The sequence below is a fragment of the Pelodiscus sinensis genome, chromosome 14, assembly GCF_049634645.1.
Source record: "Pelodiscus sinensis isolate JC-2024 chromosome 14, ASM4963464v1, whole genome shotgun sequence".
In the NCBI taxonomy this organism is placed as follows: Eukaryota; Metazoa; Chordata; order Testudines; family Trionychidae; genus Pelodiscus; species Pelodiscus sinensis.
In genome coordinates this window covers 40,286,535-40,309,969 of record NC_134724.1, presented here as the reverse complement: position 1 = coordinate 40,309,969, position 23,435 = coordinate 40,286,535, and the positions used below count along the sequence as shown (strand labels likewise).

The 23,435-nt window shown below is 41.8% G+C and overlaps 1 protein-coding gene across 8 annotated transcripts in view; it reads right to left on the bottom strand.

Moving 5' to 3' along the window:
- HERC1 (HECT and RLD domain containing E3 ubiquitin protein ligase family member 1) overlaps positions 1–23,435 on the bottom strand; it is a 215,408-nt gene that overhangs the window by 176,856 nt on the left and 15,117 nt on the right. For 7 of the 8 annotated variants that reach the window (XM_075897632.1, XM_075897638.1, XM_075897635.1 and 4 more), the window contains 6 exons: positions 20,752–21,707; positions 18,667–18,762; positions 12,736–12,930; positions 9,664–9,975; positions 8,206–8,302; positions 3,024–3,167 (listed from right to left, as the gene is read on the bottom strand). In XM_075897632.1, the coding sequence (XP_075753747.1) occupies positions 3,024–3,167; positions 8,206–8,302; positions 9,664–9,975; positions 12,736–12,930; positions 18,667–18,762; positions 20,752–21,681 (1,774 nt within the window). In that variant the 5' untranslated portion in view covers positions 21,682–21,707. The remainder of the gene's footprint in view (positions 1–3,023; positions 3,168–8,205; positions 8,303–9,663; positions 9,976–12,735; positions 12,931–18,666; positions 18,763–20,751; positions 21,708–23,435) is intronic. The other variant, XM_075897639.1, reaches the window with a different exon arrangement.

Here is a 23,435-nt window from a genome sequence, read left to right as displayed (position 1 = left end):
CATTGGTGGCGCTCCACTCTGGGCTAGAGCTCCACTCCAGCCAGTGGCAGCTCCACATCCCCAGGTGCTGGGGCTCCCTGTCCCCCACTGGTGGCAGCAGTTCTGCACCCCTAGCCACAAGGGTTTTCTGCTCCCAGCTGGAGGTGGCTATGTACCCCCAGCCGCAGGGGCTCACCTCCTGGTCACCTGGGCTCCCTGCTCCCAGCCAGCAGAGTTCCATCCTTGCTGTCTGGGCTCTTTAGCCCCGGCCAGCAGCGGCTTCAGGGCCAACGAGTCTCACCTCCTGGTTGGCGGGGCTCCTTGCCCAGCCCTGTTCTGACTGCTAGCCAGGCCCTCTACCCTCAGGCCATTGCCTCTGCAGGCTGCTTGCTGTCAGACCAGCTGAGCTCCCAGCCACTGGCAACATCTATGGTTAGGGCTCTCTGTTTCAGGAACATCCATTTTGCTGTCCAGAGAATCCCAGACCAGAGGCTTAACCTGCAGAATTTCTGGCAGTTTAGTCCGGAGATGGCAAGATCTAACCCCCATTTTGGCTTTTCCCGAAACAGGTGATAACAGCAACTATTCAATCAAAAAAAGTTAAAAGTTCTGACAAAAACAAATAAAAAAAAGTAGAACTTCACGGTCCAGGAGAAAAGTGAATAAACTTGAAAAAAATTTTACATTTAAATTTTTTATTCTACACATCTGCAGGCAGGATACATTTTTATTCCACTTAATATGTCTAATGTTCTACTATTAAAACATTCTTATATTTGTGTATTGACTTCACATCATTTTTGGTGTAAGAATTAACAAATAAAACAAGAGAAGTCACAGTACATGGACTATATTATGGCTGGAATAATATGGAATGGTAATTAAGCAAACAGCAATCATTTATATAGGCTGTAAACACAAAGGATACTTGTATTGAAGAATGTTACACTATCTGCGCCATTTAGGAGATTAAGAAAATATTGGATTTTAAGCCCATACCGAAGACTGTGAAACACATCTTAGTTTCCCTTGATCTTCTAAAAAAAAGTTACTCCACCTACAAAAGAGACTAGATTCTGACCTCTCATACACAGCTGAACTGACATGTAGAGCAATATTAATACTTGAAAAAAACAGATAATTTAATTCTGACATGTTTCAGAAACAATGGTGAATCTCAGTTATTTATATACTTTAAAAATGTGCATCTGTCTGTGAATCCATTTGTTCAAGAACAGTAAGAGGTAGGGCTACTAAATTTGAAACAAAGTATCCTCTTATCCTAACTTAGAGCAATGTGTGCTTTGGTTGTACATTACTAGGAAAACAGGAAATGCTGGGAATGGGACTGTTTCCCAAAAGATGGAACGGGAGAGGCTGTTCAGAGGTACGCGATACTCACAGTGACCACTAGGATCAATGAGCACAGAGGAAAGCTATATTGCAGAGTGACCAATGGGGGGGCAGCCACACCATCAAGAGAGGCCAGCAGGGGTTGGGGCTCCTCATCTTGCCTGCCACAGGACGTGGTAAGTAGCCTCCCTTCCCCAAACCCTTTTCCTCCTCTGCCCTTGGCTGCATGTAGTTCCAGAGCAAGGGAGGGAGGGAGAGACATTCCACCCCGGGAGGAAAGAGGGCAAAAGCTCTTGCTGGCCCTCAGGGACAAGCCAGTGAGCAGGCTGGCTCCTGGAAAAGCTGGAGGGTGGGGGGTGCCTCTCCCCAGGATAAAGCTACCAAATGGGGTACACATCTCCACTGCCCTGGGCCACGCCCAGGGAGAAGCCAGTGGCAACCCCACCCCCTGCTGTGAGTCCCTCTTGCTCTGATTCCTGCACCCTCACTCCCTGCTCTGAGCCCCTTCCCACCCCCACCCACCTTCAATCTTCACTCATGCATCCTCCACATTCCCAGGGGCAAAAGAGAGGGGTCTGGCAGGGAGGGACAGTTCTACTGGAAAATTACCACCGGGGGCGGGGGTGGCAGGAGAGAGAGAAAGAAACAACTATGTATTATTTACTTCAGAGAGTTTAGCTGTCTGTATGTATCCCTCCTCTCAGCTGTGCCTGTTGCAGCTGCAGCAGTCACGGATAGATGCTTCCAACCTGGCCCCACACTGCTGCCGTGAGAGAGGACTGGGGTTGACCTTTATCGCTGGGGCAGCCTATATATTAAACCCCACATCTCCAGCCCCAGCCCAGAACAATGATTTAAATGAAGAAAAACAAAACTTACTTTAGTTCAGGACCCAAGCAACACCAGGTAAATATTCTAGTTTGACATTTCTCTATACAAGATCATACAGCAATCAGGACTATGACTTGAGACCCAGCCCTGTGTTGTAATCAGTGTACAATACTATGTCAGTAAGATCAGATAAAATCATGAAGACCTTTTAGGGTACGTCTACCCAGCAACATTATTTCGAAATAACTTAGTCCACATCTACACAGCAGGCAGTTATTTTGACATAATATCAAAATACGGTCAAGCTGGAGGACTTCTTATTCTGACTCCTGTAACCCTCAGTGTACAAGTAGTAAGTGAAGTTGGAGGAAGAGTACTCTCTTTCGAAATAAGTGCTGTGTAGACGCTCCCTATTTCGAAATAAGCTATTTTGAAAGAAGCTATGCAATTGACGTAGTTCAATTTGAGTAGCTCATTTTGAGTTAAGCCCTGCAATGTAGTTTTACAAGTCCCTAACACTAAAAGAAATTTAAAGGTTAAAAAAATAATCAATGCATACAAATATCATCTTTGTTTTTTAAAAATCCTCCAAGGACTTGCCTCAACTTACTATATGTACTTCAGTGTCCTCTTATATCCCTCAACAATTCTTTTGCTTAATTATCAGCTTCCTTTCTGTATCTTTACATCATTTCACAAGATATTTGCATCTACAAACAACTTTTTACTTCATCATCTCATTAATCCTCAGTTTTAGCTCCTTCATGAATAACAACTCAGTATATTTTAAGTGCAACAGATTTTTTTTAAAAATGTAGAAATATTTCTTCATATTTCAGATCATTTTAGGTTTTACATACCATTATCTCCTCCTCCAAATGACCATACGGTTCTTCCATCTTTGGATAGAGCTATTGTGTGTGAACTACCACAGGAAACCTCTCCAACATTGCTAATATCTTTTACCAATGTTGGAATGTTACGGCTGTTGCTGTCCCCATGACCTTGGAAAAACAAAAATAAATGTATTTTGATAAGTTTCTTTCCTCCTGTTTATGAATTCTAAGATCTATTTTTGCATTATAATTACAGTAGAACTTTGCCAATTCATGTTCTTGTAACTGACACAAAAGTTGTATGTTTCTGACCACTTCTCAGCAATGATTTAATAGAAAAGCTCTGGACTAAAGTCTCAAACTACCAACACTGCATTGTTTTTACAAAGTTTAATAAAGAATTTTAATAGTGTATTATGAAGCACTATAATTTAGGGAAATTTCTTATTGGGTAGTAAGACATGTCTCATCAAAACTAAGTAGATGATGATAATGTACCCTTTTTAGTGGTAGGTTGAGATAAGTGACTTCTCCTAACGTGGTCTGTAAAAATCAGTACGTACAGGAAAGCATCACAAAAAGCCATTGAACAGAGAAGTTACCTAGAACAAGTAGCCTAAAATACCAATCTTTCAGTCAGAACAGCAAACCCAGGAATCTGTTCAGCCCACTTCAGATTAGAGATGTTAGCGTATAGTAATTTAAATGGTTAACCAATAAACCTGGTCTTATTGGTTAATACTAATGACTAAATGCACATACACCCCTTTGCTGCCTCTTTATTAGAGGCAGCAAGGGGGAAAGTGGAAGCTGGTGCCCACGGGAAGCTGGCTTTTAAGTCAGCTCCCCATGTGTTCCAGTTCCCACAGAGCTGCCTCCATTCCCTGCTGCTTCCCACAGAGGCAGCAACGTGGAGGGGCAGACAGGAGCTGGTGCTCAGGGGGAGCCAGCTATCTCAGGCAGCAGCATGGGGGTAGGGTGAGGAAGGCAGGGGCCGGTATGCACAGGGAGCCAGCTGCCACAGAGCTGCCCGCCCCCACACTGCCTCTTTATCAGAGGCAGTAGGGGGCGGGGTAAGGGTAGGTGGGAATTGGTGCTCATGGGGAGTCAGCTTAAAAGCCAGCTGCCCAAGAGCACTGGCTCCCACCTGCCCTCCTCCTCTGTGTGAACATGTAATTGCTAATAATTCTAGCGGTTACACGTTTACACAAAAAACACGATGGTTACCTGAATCTGAAATAGGGATGTTAACAAAAATTCAGAATTGTTTTTTAAAATTTTAAAAAAATAAGATTTTTTTTATTTTTAAAAAACAAACTACTAAATTTAAAATAGTTACAACTAAATCTCATGACAAACATGCTACACCTACATTTAAAGTCTCAAAAAAATTAATTAATGGCTTTAGCCTACTTATCCTAACTCTCGCTTCTTTTAAGTTCTGGGGTTTCTTTTTCTGTTTTTCAGTGTACTAACAATTAAAATGTACAAAGACAGACAAGCTGGATAGGATTATTGTTGTTCTGTGCTTACGTGGCCAAACACAGCGGAGGAGTTAGTTAAGACATTGTCTTAAGACAGACAGAAATATGTGGGAAAGGACAGAGGTACCATAGAAAAGAACTGTAAAGTGGACTGGAAATAAAAAGGGAAAACTTTCAGCACACACAGCTTTCCATGTTCCTCCACACTTTTGCCACAGAAAAACTGTCATGGCTTCTGGACACAAGAGACACTTTATCAGGGAATATTTTGAAGAAATTAGTTTCCTGGGTAAAAAAGAAAAATGTTTCAAATGTAAGCAGCGCAAGATGATGATGCAGGGCCTAGTTGCAAGAATGAAACATCATACGGAAAACTGCTTATTGAGAGGAAATGATGTAGATGAAGATGCAAATATGGCTGAGTGGATCAATTGGTTAGTATCACTCTTCAGGAGTCTCTTTATGCTTTTTAGTATAGCATGATTTGACAAGGAAATTCCCAACCTGTTTGCTGTACTGGATGTTGCTAGAAAAAAATATATGCACCTTAGCTAATCCTTATGGCTTGTTTAATTAACTAGGTTTAGAATCTATCACTGAAGTATACAAAACAGAAAGAAATAAAGAAAATAAGAGAAATCTAGACTATCCAGTTGCCACGGAGTATCATTTTTTAATTTTATACTACATAACACATGTTCCTTATTTTGAAACATCATAGTGATGCCATAAGTCTATTTCCCAAAGCGTAACTCAACTTTTCCAAGGGAAACCCATTTCTCAAAAAATGGAAGCTCAATGGGGCTTACTCCAAAATTAAGCACACGCTAAGCACAAATAATAAGGAATCCGGTGGCACTTTAAAACTAGCAAATTAGTTAGGGCTTTAGGACATAAGCTTTCATGAGATACAACTCACTTCCTCAGATGCTGAAGAGAAAAGCAAAGAAAAAAAGAAAGGGATACACATATGGCGGTGAGACATCAGTGCTAATTAAACCAGAATGGATGTAGCTCCAACAGCACCTGAAGAGAAAAATTCCAGATTGTCTTGTGAGAACTATTAAAGGTTTCTATTTAAACCTTTTTTCAGGGTGTCAAATTTGCATATGAATTCCAGCTCAGCAGTTTCGCATATCTAGCTTTTTTTGGCAACTAAATTTAAAAGTTAATGATTTTTTTCCTTTGATGATTTAAATTGAAGAAAACAGAGCAATAAGACTGAACACAAGGCTGATTTTCTGAAATCTACCGATAAAAAGAACTAAGCCTCAGAGCAGCACCTACTGAAGACAAGAACAACTGAAATCTGGAATCCAATAAACCTTAAAATGTACCAACATCACTATGGGTACGTCTAGACTACATGCCTCTGGCGACAGAGGCATGTAGATTAGGCTACCGGACATAGTAAAATGAAGCGGCGATTTAAATAACCGCCATTTCATTTAAATTTACATGGCTGCCGCGCTGAGCCGACAAACAGCTGATCAGCTGTTTGTCGGCTCAGCGCTATAGTCTGGACGCTCACCTGCCGACATCAAAGGTATTTGTCGACCACCCAGGTATGCCTCCTGGGATGAGGTTTACCTGGGTGGTCGACAAATACCTTTGATGTCGGCAGGGGAGCATCCAGACTATCGTGCTGAGCCGACAAACAGCTGATCAGCTGTTTGACTGCTCAGCGCGGCAGCCATGTAAATTTAAATGAAGCGGCGATTATTTAAATCGCCGCTTCATTTTACTATGTCCGGTAGCCTAATCTACATGCCTCTGTCGCCAGAGGCATGTAGTCTAGACGTACCCTTTGTTCTGCTTTTACCACCTACACGGAGGAAGGCTACACTACACCCAGATCTGGTCTGGCACTGGACAAATGAGAAACTGAAATAAACAAACATGAACAAAATAGGTTTTAGATCCAGCATAATGGCTTTAATTTTTTAAACTTAAACAACAAATAGTCTGGAAGCACTTTAAAGACTAACAAAACATGTAGATGGTATCATGAGCTTTCGTTTATCCTGTAAAGTCTAACTCGGCTACCCCTCTGAAGCTTTTAATTTTATTTTATTTTTTAATACTTATTTTGCATATTTCAGTAATTCACAACGGACCACACTAGTCATTGTGAATTGAGGTTCTAGTGGTACTGTTATTTGAGCATTGCTTTCCTGATGAAAACTGCAGTGCAAAAACATTTAAGAACTTAAAGAATTGTGAAATTTCAAAATACAGAAAAGTATATTTTCATTTAACAAAATTAACACAACACAATTTTTAATTTGTTCACCAAGCACACAATCACCATTAATCCTTCTTCAAACAAAAAACTCCTGGAACACTACTGTTTAAACTTAAATTTTTATCTATAACAATTTCTTCACCATAAATAACTACACAGAAAAAACCATTAATATTAACATTTACAGTTCAACAGAAAAACATTTGCTCACAACCCAAATAATGTAAAAAAAGGTAGAAAATTCAAAATCAGACAAACCAAAGGAAATAGAAAAATGAATACAATACATTTACCCTCACACAAGAGGGAACAGAAACCCCTACTCCCACCCTCCATTTCCCATGTTGACCCACAACATTTCTAAAATCCAGTTTGTCCTATATGCAATCATTTAAGAAACCAAAGTACTTGACCTACATTTTAATTTTACACTTGCATGTTCCACAAAAGGGTGTCTCTTTTATTAAATTACAGAAGTTGCCGAGGAGGCTGAAGTATCTGAAATACTTTGGTCACCAAGGAAGGTAAGACGACAACAGTTTGGAGCCCGGGGAGAAGCATGTTCTTTGCCATTAAATAGTTAATTTTGCAAAGAAATATGAAAACTTTAGGAATCCTAATATACAAGGAAAAAGTCTAAATAAATGTGTACAGGTTGGACCTCCCTGGTCCAGAACCCTCTGGTCCTGACCTGTCCCAGACCAGCGAGCTTGCCAGAACAGGGAAGGTCTGTGCTCCCCTGATGACTGCCCTGTTCCCAGACTCCTCTCCCTGGGGTTAAACCTGGACCAGTAAGGGCTCCCCACCTTGCTGCCCCCCAGAATCTCCCAGGGTTCAGGGACTGGTTGGCCACTGCCAGTCCCACTGCTGCAGGGTTTTCTCCATGGTTCTCGGCTGGGCTCCCCCAGCCACCACTAACCCTGCTGCCAACAGGGGTTCCCCTTCCAGGGCCTCCTGACCATCCCGCCCTGCTGTGAGGCTGCTCTGCTGGTGCTGGGGATTCTGCCAGTTCCCTGACTAGGGCCAGCCACCTCTGCCAGACTTGCTTCAGCCGGGGGTTCCTCAGGGCAGGCTTCCCAATCACCACAACCCCACTGCCACTAGGATTTCCCGGGATTCTTGGCTGGGACCATCTGGGCCACTGGTAGCTTCACTGCAACCCCGGCCACATGGCCCTGCTAATGCCACTGACTGCCCCACTGACGGGGCTTCCCAGCCACCGCCTGACCATGCTGGGGGTTCATGGACAGGCCAGAGGCTCCCCAGATGCTACTTAGCCCAGCCAAGGCTCCCCAGCCCCTGCATTGCTCCGGTGCTCTTCAGTCCAACAACATCCGGGGCACTTCCAGACCCAGGATGTTGCTGGACCAGAGAGTCCCAGGCTTGGGAGGTTCAACCTGTAGTGTCATTACTAAATATATGCCCTTTTCCAAAGTAACAAGTCATGTCAATTTCATACAAGAAAGTGTTAAATTACCTAATCTTCCAAAGTCTCCTTCACCCCAAGTATATAGTTCTCCATCTTCTGTAACTGCAGCACTATGTCTGTATCCAGCTGACACACACACAACTACCTGCATTACATGCAAGGGGGAAAAAAGTTGTTAAAACTAAAGCTGTTGCAATTAGAAGCATAAAGAATTTTGATTCAGCAATGGGTTATGATCAGATTCAGAACAGGACTATGAACAATGCTTTCCAATAGACCATTGGACTACTGCACCATAAGTCCATTTCTTTGCCCTCAAATAAAACTTGTTCATAAAATTAGTTATAAGTGTTCTTTTAATATTTAACAAGCATTTGCAAATGGCAGGGGGCAACAAAGAAAGAAATCTGAAATTTAGCTATGTGGCCGCAACTTTTATTTAACAAGCAAGTTTGAAGCAGAGTAACTGGGTAATCAATGCCTGCAAGCCAATCTGGTTTGGCAGCAGAAATTGAAGGCGGCAGAAAAACCCATTCTACTCCCTACAAGTGCAAACCAAGAGTTATCATAGGGCAAAGCATGAAAAGGCTCACCTTCACCCAACAAGACACGTATGAACTTTGTACCACCTGTTCTGGATCAACTAATGTGTTTCAGGGTCTGAGAACTGTCCAGTGCAGGCATTCCTTACAATGGATAAAATCTGTAGTCAAATAGGGTACATGGAGCCCAGGAAAGTAGCATGTTCCTTTCCACATCTCTGCCTCACTACCACATGTATGCCAGTTATAAGAGTGTCATCTTAATTATCTCAAGAGAGTCATTTAAAAAATAATCATCTAAAGTGGTATATACTGCGATTTAATATTGATCAAGAACAGCAAGATACTCCCATGCTGGTTCTACTACTAACTCTCTCTGTGGCCTTGACAAGTCATTAGGCCTGTCTGTTCCTTCATTAGAAAAAATGGGAATAAGACAATATTCATCTTCTGCACGGAGTTATTAATGAACTCTGGGGGGGAAAAAGCCGCTGTCAGTGTTAACAATTCTGTGTTAAATTACATATAACTGAAAGTTCAACAGTCTTCTGAAATTAGGTACCAGTTCAGCAAAGCACTTAAGCCAGGGGTTCTTAAACTTGTGATACTGCAACCCCCCCCCCCCCCTCAGCTGCTTGCAACCCCTGTCCCCATTGCTGTAACCAGCCTCTCAGTTGCTCGCAACCCCCCTCTAATTTGTTTGCGACCCTCAAAGGAGGGTCGGAACCCACAGTTTGAGAAATGCTGACTTAAGCACATGAGTTATATCTTCTGACCACCAAAAGAACTATTCAAGTGAGTAACCTTGAGTGAGTGTTAGGTGCTTAGCTGAAACAGGGAGCTTCCAGCCTCCTGCAAAGAGTAATCTTACATAGAAACTGAAATATTTGAAACCATAGAGAAGTAACAGTATTAAATAAAAAAGGCATGAAAACAAAAACACTTTCCATTGTATAAAACCTACCTTTCCTTGTAAAGGACCCTGAATAAGTTTGGGATATTTCTGTGTTGAACTATTTCCATGTCCCAGTTTTCCATAGTCACCATCACCCCAGCTGAAGACTTCCCCCTCTGTGGTAAATGCTAAAGTGTGGCCATCAGATCCTTTTGAAGATGATACTTTTTTAATAGACCTATGAGGCTCAAAAGTCAATTTTTTCAGTGTGGACTGGTTATTGGAGTCACCAAGTCCTAGCCTCCCATAACTGCCTTTACCACAGGCTCTGACAGAACCATCAGTAGAAATGACAAAGGTACAATATTGTCCAGCTTCAATCTATAAGCAAAAAAGACAAAAATACTATAAAAAGTACGTATATAAGATAAATCATTTCAAGTAACTGCACAGCTAAATGTTTGTACTTTGAACAGAAGGCTGTACTCCTTCATGGACCCTTTTTCTGATCATGTAAACTAAAAATTAAGGGGCTTTTTGGATTAGAACAAGTTATGGAAATATAGGTTAATATCTTAAATTAAAAGCACTCAAATCCAGAAACTAAGCTATTTTCTTGAATAATATAAATATATTCCAATCAAGCTAGTCATTTACATTTCTTAATATATGTTAAATTGTATTTCTAAATGTATAACTAAATAAAGCTGTAAGAATAAAATATCATTTGTGTACTAGACATGAGTTAAGAATTTGGGCCCCCTTTAGCTCTGTCAGATTCATGACTGGAAATGATATTTCTTTTAAATGGAGTTCTTTGCCCCATTGGCCACCTTAACCCTGCTTCAAGGATTAAAGCAAAGAAATAGCTTAATTGAATAGACTGACAGTCGGTTATACTTCACTGGAACCGATAACTAGTCACTCCTATACACTATTATGACATTAAAATATGTGGTTCTACTAACAAGACACAAGACACTGAAGAAACACGTATTTAAGGGAAATAAGACCAGGGATTAAACGTTCCAAGGCAGAATATTACCCAGAGGAAAATTCTTTAAAAAAAAAAAACCATACAAACCCTGTGCAGTCACACAAAAATAAATTGGGTTGGGTTTTCCTACATTTAAATAACCACACACAGAAGATTACAATATACAAAAATTATTATGTATTTGCTTGAAGTGTAATTACTGTAGTAAAACAAGGGCCTAAAACATAAGCCTACGTATTATACGCCTGATACAAGGCCGAAAGCCTAGAGAGCAGTGGTCAAGATTTTGCAAATATAAAGCAAGGAAGTTATGAGCAAGAGGCAGGCCCTTCTCACAGAAGTTGGTTAGAACAGGGCTCATATTACAAAACCACTTATACATAAAAGGTACTAAGCACAAACCGTGAACAAATTTTAAAAGGGTTGTAACAGAACTAGGGATGTAAGCGAGTAGTCAAGCTTAGCCTTATGGGGTAGTTGAGTATTTATCAGGTAGTCGAGTTGAGCACTCAACTACCCGTTGACCCACCGCTTGCTGTCTCTGTATGAAAGGCGAGAGGGGAGGAGAGAGGGAAGGAGAAAACAGGAGCCGGTGGAGGGTTTGGGGAAGTAGGGGAGGCTGCTGCAAAGTAGTCCCTGTTCAAAGCAGCCTGGGCTGGCCACAGGCAGAGGCTGTTCCAGCATCACCCCCTGCCTGCAGCCAGCCCAGGACCACTGCACCTCTGCATTTTAAATGACTCCCGGAGCCCCCCACACTACAGCTCTGCAGAGCAGCCCCTCTTATCAACTAATCGTGTAATGGATACAAATTGTATCGACTACACGATTACCCAAATAACTGCTCTTTAACATCTTTAAACAGAACACCCTGTGAAGAAACATTTTGGTATCAAACACACACCCTACAGATAACAGAAACATACTAACCCAGATTTAGAACAGCATAATAAATAGTAATTAAGCCTCTGTGTATAAGGTGGTATTTTGGTAATGTTAGAGGCTGGCAACCTAAATAAATTAGGAGTGATGTGTAACTTGTTTGTACCCATGTATAAAAATGTACTCTAAAAAAGTTGTTTTTGTTTGAACAAGGGGGCAGTGGCAAATTTTACGTATCAGTTGCATTTATTGTAACAAGCATACATGTGTTAGCCTAACTGTTGACTTTTGATATGGGAAAGCTAAAACAGCACTTTGTTTACAATAAACCTGGCCCGGTGCCTTTAATTTTTTATTAATTTTGTGGGTTTGGGGTGGCTTTTTGCATGAGCCAACACAACACTGAAGGCCAATTACGCACCCAAATGGTTACCACTGAAGGAGGAGACGACCTGTCAGAACACCACATCAGTGATGCCTGACTACCAGTTACCTTAACGTATAAGCCTACACTATGAGAGGCTTGAACCTACTGTCCTTTGGAATATAAAAGGTCTCATTAACTTCAACAGGATTAACTGCATAATCTGGAACATACATAGTCACATCTCTGTCTAGCCTCCAAAACAAGCTTTATCTACATGAAAACTGCAAAACCAACAAACACAAAAGACCAAACTTTCCTGGTTTGGTGTCATGCATCAACAGAAGTCCTAACTAAAGTTGTACCAGGAAAATCCATGACTGGAAACCGAAAGAATACACTGTACACTGATTTTCAAAAAGCTAATCTAGCTTGCTGTGTCAGCAGTTAGCCAGGTCATGCTTTGACTTGTAAACTGAGCAAACTTGATAGGAAAGTAATTGATGGAGAATAAATATTAATAGCTAAAACATCTTTTGGTGTTTATGGGCTTTTTACAAAAAATCCAGAAAAATGATTCAAGCACAAAAAAATGTAGTAACACAAAGCTCTTTTCAAACAGCTTTTATAATAAACTACAGGATTTATTATACCCTTTGCACAGTCATTTAGAAAAATAGATTCATGTTTAAGTGTTACTGTAGAAAACAACTTTTTTCACAGATCCAAATATTTCCAGATGTTTTTCTCTTATTAAATATTAGGACTTGACAGTCAAAACGAATCACAAAAACTCTTCAGGTCTTAGATATTGGCGTATAAAAACTGGGAAAATGTATATAAAAAACTAAGATGATGTATATCATATATTACATTAGATATCACTACAAAAAGCACTCACAGTTTGTGCATCAGAAAAACTTGGTGCTAGCTTGGGTTGAAGTATTTTCTCTTGTGTTCCCTCTACCAGCTGGTGGCTGCTGTTACTACCCCACACGTACACTTCACAAGTCTCAGAAACAATCGGAGTATCACCAGTTTGTATGCTGTCTGGGCTGGCACATGTTCTAGAGTAGTCTGATGCCATTCTACAAACCTAATAAAATAAAAACAAACATTAAACAAGAACTTCAGTTAATTTTCAATTCATTTTCCTATTGGCCAATAGACATGGGTATACTTACATTATTACCATTCTGATTAATTTAATTTTCTCATACACAATACTGATTTTAAACAATCACCTGGTGGTTAAAATAAAGAAGTGGGTGTCAAGAGATATATAGGTTGCATGCCCATTCATCTAATAGTCTTGTTGCATTATGATTAAGGATCATAGAATACAACAACTGGAAGAGACCGAGAGATTAAGTCCAGTCCCCAGCTCTCATGGCAGGACCAAGCACGGTCTATACCATCCCTGATAGATGTCTACCTAACCTGCTCTTAAATATCTCCAGTGAAGGAGATTCCATAACCTCCCAAGGCAATTTATTCCAATGTTTAACCCTGGACCATTAGGAAGTTGTTCCTAATGTCCAACCTAAACCTCTCTTGCTGCAGTTTAAGCCCACTGCTTCTTGTCCTGTCATCAGAGACCAAGGAGAACATTTTCCCCCCTCTTCGCCATGACACCCTTTTAGATACTTCACAACTGCTAACATGTCCCCTTCTCAGTCTTCTCTTTTCTAAACTAAACAAGCCCAATTCTTTCAGTCTTCCCTCATAAATCATGTTTTCTAGACCTTTAAACATTTTTGTTGCTCTTCTCTGGACCTTCTCCAATTTCTCCACATCTTTCTTGAAATGTCCAGTTCTGGGTACCACACAATACTCCAACTGAGTCCTAATCAGTGCAGAGTAAAGTGAAGGGGGACTTCCCGTGTCTTGCTCACAACTCTCCTCTTAATGCATCCCAGAATCATCTTTGCTTTTTTGGCAAACGCGTCACACCATTGACTCATATTTAGCTTGTGGTCCACTATGACCCCTAGATCTCTTTCTGAAGTACTCCTTTCCAGACAGTCACTTCCCATTCTGCGCGGGACTGATTGTTCCTTCCTCAGTGGAGTACTTTGCATTTGTCCTTATTAAATTTTATTCTATTTACCTCAGATCATTTCTCCAGTTTGCCCAGATAATTTTGAATTGACCTGATCCTCCACAGCAGTTGCAACCCCTCCCAGCTTCATATCATCTGCAGACTTAACTGTACTCTATGCCATCATCTAAACCATTGATGAAGATATTAAACAGAACCAGTCCCAAATCAGATACCTGTGGAACCCCACTTGTTATGCCCTTCCAGCATGACTGTGAATTGTTAATAACTACTCTCTGACAACTGTTATCCAGCCAATTATGCACCCACCTTATAGTAGCCCCATCTAAGTTGTATTTGCTTAGTTTACTGATAAGGTCATGCAAGACTGTATCAAATGCCTTACTAAAGTCTAGGTATACCACGTCCACCACCTTTCCCTTATTCACAAGACTTGTTTTCCTATCAAAGAAAGCTATCAGATTGGTTTGACATGATTTGTTCTTTGTAAATCCATGCTGGCTACCATCTTCCACACGTTTGCAGATGAATTCCTTAATTACTTGCTCCATTATCTTCCCTGGCACAGAAGTTAAACTGACTGGTCTGTAGTTTCCTGGGTTCTTCTTATTTACTTTTTTATAGATGGGCACTAAATTTGCCCTTTTCCAAGCTTCTGGAATCTCTCCAGACTTCTATGATTTTTCAAACATGATAGAGGAGGTATCTGAGCCTTTAGCTATCAGCTCCTTGAGTATTCTAGGATGCATTTCAGCAGGCCATTGTGACTTGAAGATATCTAACTTTTCAAAGTATTTTTTAACTTGTTCTTTATTTTATTTTCTAAACCAGTGTTTCCCAATTGGTGCTCCGTGGAACCCCAGTGAAAGTAGGGGTTCTGCGAGGAGCCAGCACTCCCCTGCCCCTCCTGAAAGAGCGCGCCGGTTAGCCAGCTTCTTAAAGAAGCAGTACACTTGTTTCCCATTTCTCCCTGGTGACGCAGAGGTGTAGTGAGGTGGGGACAGAGGGGAACAGTTGCTCCCAGCCAGCACACTAGGGGGGTGCTGGACAGGGGTGACCCCACATGACCCACAGCGGGGAGGGAAGCACTTCCCTCCCCAAAGGAGTCAATGTGCGCTACCTGAACAGCTGGGGCTGTGGCACCTGGTAACTTAGTTCTGCAGCCTTTTTGCGCGGTGGTGGTGGGGGAGGTGGTCAGGAGACCCAGGTCTGTGCAGCTCTGACTGTGCAGGCAGTGCTCTCTGCCCTGGGACTCCCCGCACCCTCCCCCACTGCCACACAGGACGGCATTGTGGAAGTAAATTGCTGGAGTGCAACAGCCCCTGCTGTTCAGGCAGCGTGCACGCCAGCTGTTTGGGGAGGGGAAGTGCAGTCACACACTTCCTGGAACCCAGAGGTGCTGCAGGATTGCCAGGTACTGGTCCCAGCTGCTCCTGTCCAGACTCCCCCCAAGTACCCTGTCCCCATCAGCACTGTCCCCAGCACCACCCTGTCTCCGGCCCCAGCAACCTGCCATTCACCCTAGCACCCAGCAGCACCTTGTCCCCAGCCCCAACCATTCACCCTAGCACCCAGCAGCACCCTGTCCCCAGCCTCAACACCCTGCAACCCACCACAGCACCCAGCACCACCCTGTCACTAGCCGCAGCACCCTGCCATCCATCCTAGCACCCAGCAGCACCCTGTTCTTTGTCCCAGCCCCACACTCCAGTGCCCAGCAGGACCATGTCCCTGACCGCAGCATCCTGTCCCAGCACCCCACCACCTGTGACAGCATCCTGCCACCCAGCAGCACCCTCTCCCCAGCCCCAGCTCCCACCAGCACCCTGTCCCCTGCCCCCACCAGCACTGTTGGGACCACATTAGTGAGGGTTGGGGGTTTTTGCATCTCACTTGTGTGGTCCCAACTGACTTTTCTGTGTGTCAGTGACCCTTGACTCAAAACAGATTCCCCACCCCTCTCATAAATAAAGACAATGCTAAAACCTTTTGAGTTTGACATAATATGTTATTTAAAAAGGAAGCCTGGCCAACATGCCCCCAATTGGGCCAAATCCCCATCTCACTGCAGCACCATAACACCTCTGCACCACCTGACCCCAAATCTGAGCCTATCATACACTGGAACCCCGTCCTGAGCCTCTTACATCCCTCAACTCCTGCATCCCCACATCCTCAGTCTTCTGCCACAACATTCCTCCACCATCCACACATCACAAATCTGTGTCCTGAGCCCATCATACTCACAGCCTCCTTTCCCTGAGTCCCTCACATATCCAAACCAAACTCCTGCACCCTCACATCCACAAGCCTGTGACTTGCTCGGCACCCCAATCTTCCACCTAAGCCCAACACTCCCCAGCCTGGAGCACCCTCCCCAAGCCAGCATCCCCTTCTCCTGCATCCAAATTCCCTCCCAGAGCTTGCACTTCTCACCCCTTCCCACACTCAAATCCTTCATTCCCACCCCAGAGCCTATACCTCCTGTCTCAACACAGTGTATAAGGGCTGGGGACAGCAAGTAATGGAGAGGAGGGGGAACAAAGAGGATGGGGCCTCAAAAGGGTAAGGTCTTGGAGAAGTAATGTGATTTTCATGCACTGGTGGGTTTTTTTTTTTTTTTTGCTTGACAAACCTAGGGGTTCCTTGAAATTCTGAAAAGGGTTCTATGGCCAAATAAAATTGGGAAACACTGTTCTAAACCTACCCCATTTCAACTAGCATTCACTTTCTTGGGGAAAAGGTTGAAACAAAGAAGTCATTACGCTTCTGCCATTTCCAAGTTTCCTGTTATCGTTTCTCCCTCTTCACTGAGCAATGGGCCTACCCTGTTGTTGGTCTTCCTCTTGCTTCTAATATATTTATAGAACGCCTTCCTGTTACCCTTCATCTCTCTAGCTATTCTGAGCTCGATTTGTGCCTTTGCCTTTCTAATCTTGACCCTGAATATGTGTGTTGTTTGCTTATATTCAGCCTTTGCAATTTGACCTAGTTCCTACTTTTTATACAACAACTTTTTTATTTTTAGATAATGCAATCTCCTGGTTAAGCCAAGGCGGTCTTTTGCCAAACTTTCTACCTTTCCTACACAACAGAATAGTTTGCTTTCAGACCCTTAGTAATGTCCCTTTGAAAAACTGACAACTCTCTTAATTTGTTTTACCTTTTAGTCTTGCTTCTCATGGAACCTTACCTACTAGCTTTGAGTTTACTAAAATAGGTCTTCCTGAAATCCATTGTCTCTATTTTGCTCTATTTGTCTCCCTTCTTCCATTTCTTAGTATCATAAACTATATGATTTAATGATTTTTCACCAAAATTGCCGTCCACTTTCAAATTATCTACCAGTTTCTCCCTATTTGTTATAATCAAATCTAGAACAGCTCCCCCCCCCCATAGCTCTCTCAACTGTCTGAAATGAATAAAAAAATGTGTCCAATGCAGTTCAGGAACTTACTGGATAATCTATGCCCTGCTGTGTTATTTTCCCAATAAATGTCTGGATAGTTGAAGTCCTCCATCACCACCAAATCATGCGCTTTGGATGATTTTGTGAGTTGTTTAAAAAAAGCCTGAGCAACCTCTCCTGCCTGGGTAGGTGGTCTGTAGTAGACCCCTAGCATGACTTCATCCTTGTTTTTTACCCCTTTTAACCTAACCTAGAGATTCTCAACAAGTCCGTCCCCCCCCCACGTCCATCTCCACCTCAGTCCGAGTGTATACTTTTTAATATATAAGGCAACACCTCCCCACTTTTTTCCCCGCCTATCCCGAGAAAGCTGTACCCATCTATACCAATATTCCAATCACATGTATTATCCCACCAAGTGTCTGTGATACCAACTTTGTCATAGTTGCACTCATTTATTAGCACTTCAAGTTCTTCCTGCTTATTACCCATACTTCTTGCATTTGTATATAGGCATCTAAAACGGATTTGATTTTGCTTCCCAGTTCTGCCTTGATCTCTGCTATTATAGCTCCCTCCCATTTCTGACCCATCTCCCAAGTCTCCATGTTTTTCACCTACCTGTGAGCTTTGGTCACCTGCCCCCGTCGAACCTACTTTAAAGCCCTGTTAAGAAGCGGGTAATTGGCTAATACAATTTATATAAACTACACAATTAGTTAATAAGGGGAGGTGTTCTGTCCTGGCAGCTCTGCAGTTTAAATGTAGTAGGAGCTGGGTGTGCAAGTAGCCCAGCTCCTACTACATTTAAACAGCAGAACTGCAGCAGGGGTAGGTCCCAGACCTGGCTTGAGCCAGGACTGAGCAGTTTTGGCTCACGCTGGTTCCCGGACTGCTGCACCTCTGCAATTTAAATGTATTAAGAACCTGGCACCAGTGACCCACTGAAAGCCTCCCCTGTACCGCAGAGACGGTGCTGGGGGGAATGAGCTTTTAAGCAGACTCTCCTCACCACTGGTTCCTGCTCCCCCCCCCCTTCCTGCCTCTGATATAGAGGCGGGGGGGGGGGGGGGGGGAGGCCTGAGCAAATAGTCAACTACTCAATTAGTCACTTATATCCCTAATTATGATCTTGGCTGAGTTTCTTAGCTTTAGTCTTCTTTCAGTAAGATAAGGATTTCCCACCCCCACTATATTAAGGTGTAATTCATAAAACGTGCTTTATGTAGTTCATAAAATGTGCATGGATGTGCTTAAAGGGACCACAAGTTAGTAATTTCTCTTTAAAAAAATCTGAGCTAAACTAAAAGTAAAACAATACAAAATAATTTATTTAACTCAAGGTTCATTAAAAGGCATACCTCCTCAAATAAACACAAAGCTGCCTCATAGAGAGAACAAAGACCATCAGATGTTCTAGTTGGTTCCCTCCATTGAGTTCGATCAGCAGATGATCCCTACAATTTAAAAAAATGTTTGTGATGTTGTCAGAGACGGATAATTATACATAGAAACAGCACATTATAACACATTCTTGATTAATTTATTCTAGTTGTGCAGTGAAATCAAATTTGGGTTTGGGGAATCAGTCTAACACCCTAATTTTGTCTATAGTTCTTAATTTTGAACTGAACAAAAACTTATGAATATATTGTATTTCCTAAGTAGGGATGTAAGCAACTGATCGCCTACTCAATCAGCATTTGCTTATAGGGTAGATGAGTAGTGGCTCGACGAGTTGCTCCCCCCCTTGCTGCCTCTATCAGGGAGGTGAAGAGCAGGAGCTCATCTTAGGGGGAGCCAACTTAAAAGCTGGTTCCCCCAGCCCCATCTTCATCAGGAGAGGCAGAGGCATAATGGGGGGGACCGGGCGGCAGCTTGGTAGCTTTTAGCACATTTCAAAAGCACAGGCACAGCGTCTGGAACTGGGTACAAGTTGGGAATCAGCTGATTCCCAGCTCCTGACTGGTCCCCCGCAGCCTCTCCCACCAACTGTGGCTCTGCAGTTTCTCTCCTTAACTAATCAAGTAGTCGATAGAAGTTCCATCAACTACTCAATTAGCTGATTAAACGCAATTTAACATCCCTATTCATAAAACTTATTTTTTAATTAACCACTCCAAAATTGGCGGTTTAATTTTTAAGTCTGAATTTTAATTTCCTTAATATTGTTTATAAAGCAGGGTTTGGGATGCATTTTTCAAGGAAAATACTTTTTCCTCTGAAACCACAGATCACTAACACCATTATTTTTGTATGATGTAAATGCTCTAATGGTTTCAGTGTTGTTTTTATATTTAATCGTAAAAACAAGTTAGACACATCAGATAGAAATCTTTGACTCTATATAAACAGAGGCTATCAAGTTACATATCTGTAGCATATAACTTGCGTCTGAAAGACAAGCACTATTCTTAGCATTTAAAATAATTTTGGTATGATTCACAATCTGATGCAAGTCCTCCTAAATAAAGCATAACCCCCCAATAATCTCTGGGTCAGCTCTCCTCTTTTCAACATAGAGCTGACAAGCTGCAACATAATGACCAACTGTATTACTATGAACAGACAACAGTGATTTTCTGCAGTTGGTTTATTGGTTTTGTGCTGAGTCCTGCCCCATAACAAATTCCTTTCAAAATAGGCTTAATAAATTTAGGTTTCTTGGCTGATGGGAGAGGCACAGGATTTGTTTTTCAGTTAAGGAGAAAAATCCACCACTCTCTTTGTTTTTGTGTATATTAGTCTTAGGCTGGATAGGTTCTTGATTGTACATCCCGCTGTGATTTCAAGACTTCATTCCAGAGTGAGGAAAGAACATCTCTCTGGAAGTACCACCCACACAGTGAGGATTACAAGAATCTTATACAATTTCACCTTATTCACAACAGTGCTTAAATTCCACTTTTCTAAAAGCTAGAAGCAGCAGAGGTGTTGGTTAATTAGGGGGGTGGGGCTATCACAAGTGACAAGTTTGTACAGTAAACCAAGCATACCACACAACTTTGAATGCGAAGCAAGTCAAACAAAAAGCAAACTTTAAAACCTAGTTTTATACTTTTTAATACATTTATGTTGGAATAAAATGTATTTGTGAGCAAACAGTTACAGCACATTCTTGATACTCTGCACTGTCACAAGTCTGTTTAGATTTTTTAAGGGGCTCAGGGTGGCTGACTAATTTAGAATACAAGACATTAAAACTAGGACATTTTACTGGATTTACCCAATTTCTAACCTCTTCAAAGCGATGATTTCTCTTCAGCTCATAAAAGGTGAAAGATTTAGTAAAAGTGGACACATTCCTTTCAGTTTTGTGATGATGTGTTCAGATTCAGTTTAACCAATTTAAATAAATTGGTAATTTATTTTAATTTGCTAATTAAAGACAAAAAGATTTAAGCAAAACAAAAATCAAATTCCAAATAGAAGTTTTACATACATACCAAAGATCTCCGCATCTGCGTTAATATATTCATAAAGCAGTCAAAACTGATCATCCCTTCTTGATTTTGCAGGAGTTTGTTTTTCTCCATGGCATTTACTACCGCTGATGCGCCTAGAGCCATCTCTATCCATTCAAGAAGGTACCTGAGAGAACCACGCTGGGCAGCTAAACCAAGAAGCAATTCAGATGCTAGCCTACGACCTAAAGTGTCTGCTCCAGAGTTGGGAATCGTTACTCCTTTAAGAAATGTTGTTACTTGTGATAAACAGTCCAGTCCCATTGGCGGAATCTTACTTTCATTTGCTAGTGATAAAGGTGGCAAAGAGCTGACAACTTCTATTGCAGTATGAATGACATCATTGCAAAGACTGAGGCCAGGTCCTGAAGCAGGCATCATCCAACTTTGTCTTAGTAGTGCAAATAGCAAGCTTAGTCCAGTCCGGACCCCCATTTCTATGAGAGCATCTGTACTTGACCTGGGACGCTCACTGACAGAATGGACATCTGTTGAGCCAGAACTGCTTTCTGGAGAATGTTGTTGCTGTTTCACCTTGCCTTTATCATGATATTTATTAGAAAGTGCATAAAAGACACGCTGCAACACAAGCAGACGTTTTCGAAGCGCTCCAGCAAATGGAGAATCTGAACATACCATCTTAGCCAGTGCCAGCTGGCTACTAAGAAGGGCATCCAAGTAGTGGTCCTGTTCATCACTGGATAAGGATTCACGTTCAAAGTCTGGTAACTGAGGTCCTTTGAGGCACAGAACTTGCTGGGGCAAGGGCACTACTTCCTTATTGCTGACTAATTTAGAATACAAGACAGAAACTCCCTCCCTTGTGGCAATAGATTCACTGTCCTCTGTGATCCAGGAACTGTTCAGATGTTCAAGCCATTTCAGCTTAACTGGTGGCACCATAGCAGCCATGTTTGTTTATTCTTCTGCCATTAGTCCTAGAAATGCAAAAAAGACGCATAAGCATATACACAACCATATTTATTACTTGTTCCTCCAATTAAAAACAAATCCATTTTCTAAGAGGCTAACAATCTCCATTTTTGCTTAAACCAAGTTCAAGTACCTAAACAGCTGTCAGAGTTCCTACCAGATGCAATGCAAAATTCAGAAATTCTGCAGACCAATTCTGATCCTTGTTTAAAGACACAATAACTCACTAAAAAAATGCACCATGGCAGAAATCTGCACAAAAAATTAAATGCCAGAATCACCATTATTATTCACTCTTACAACAAATTTAATCCTAATACTTTAATTCTAAAGTAATTTATCTCCCTCTATGACAAATATGTCCCAATTTTACATAGACAAAAACTGAAGCAAAAAGGTCCTATGAATTGCATAGGATCAGATCCCAAACTCTGTGTTACTATTCACAATATCATTCTGCCTCTGAAAATATACACTGCAAGGATAAAGAATGAAAATGAAAACATTTAGTGCACAAAAAGATTTTATATTATCATAGTCCAGTATAGAATCATAGAACACTAGGACTAGAAGGGACTTCGAGAGGTTAGAGTCCAGTCCCCTGCCCTGACAGCAGGACCCAGTACCGTCTAGACCATCCCTGATGGATGTCTAACCAACCTGCTCTTAAATATCTCCAGATGGCGATTCCACAACTTCTCTAGGCAACTTATTCCAGTGTTCAACTACCCTGACAGTTAGGGTTTTCCCCCTAATGTCCAACCTAAACCTCCCTTGCTGCAGTTTAAGCCCATTGCTTCTTGTCCTATGCTCAGAGGCCAAGTAGAACAATTTGTCTCCCTCCTCCTTTTCTCCCTCTTCCCTTTTAGATAGCAGTTTTCAGGTATTACAGTGTTACCCAAATGCTGTTCCGCAGAACCCCGGGGTTCCGCAAAGTGAAAATAAGAGTTCCGTGACAAAATTCCATTACAATAACATTTTATGATTTTTAAAAAAATATATGTAATTTTTGTTTTAAAATATGTGCAATTAAACTAAATGTTGATCTCATGACCTTGTTTGCATTATTTTATTATCCTTATTTATTTGCAGTCTACTTTTTCAGCTCCATATATTACACTGTTATTAGGGGTTCCGCAAAAAATTTGAGTTTAAAAGGGTTCCGTGGCCAAATAAAATTGGGAAACACTGTGCTATCATGTCCCCTCTCAGTCTTCTGCTTTCCAAACTAAACAAGACCAACTCTTTCAGTCTTCCTTAATAGGTCATGTTCTCTAGACCTTTAACCATTCTTGTTGCTCTTCTCTTTCACCAATTTCTCCACATCTTTCTTGAAATGTGGTGCCCAGAACTAGACACAATAGTCCAACTGAGGCCTATTCAGTGCAGAGTAGAGCAGAAGAATGACTTCTCATGTCTTGCTCACAACACTCCTGTTGATGCATCCCAGAATCATGTTTGCTTTTTTTGCAACAGCGTCACACTGTTGGTTCATATTTAGCTTGTGGTCCACTATGACCCCTAGATTCCTTTCTGCAGTACTTGGAATCATAGGGCTGAAAGAGGACAGGAGGTCGAGTCTAGCCCCATGCCCAAAGCAGGACCACTCCCAACTAAATCAACCCAGCCAGGGGTTTGTCAAGCTGCAACTTAAAAATCTTTAGGGATGGAGATTATACCACCTCCATAGGAAACCCATTCCAGTACTTCGCCACCCTGCTAGTGAAATAGTT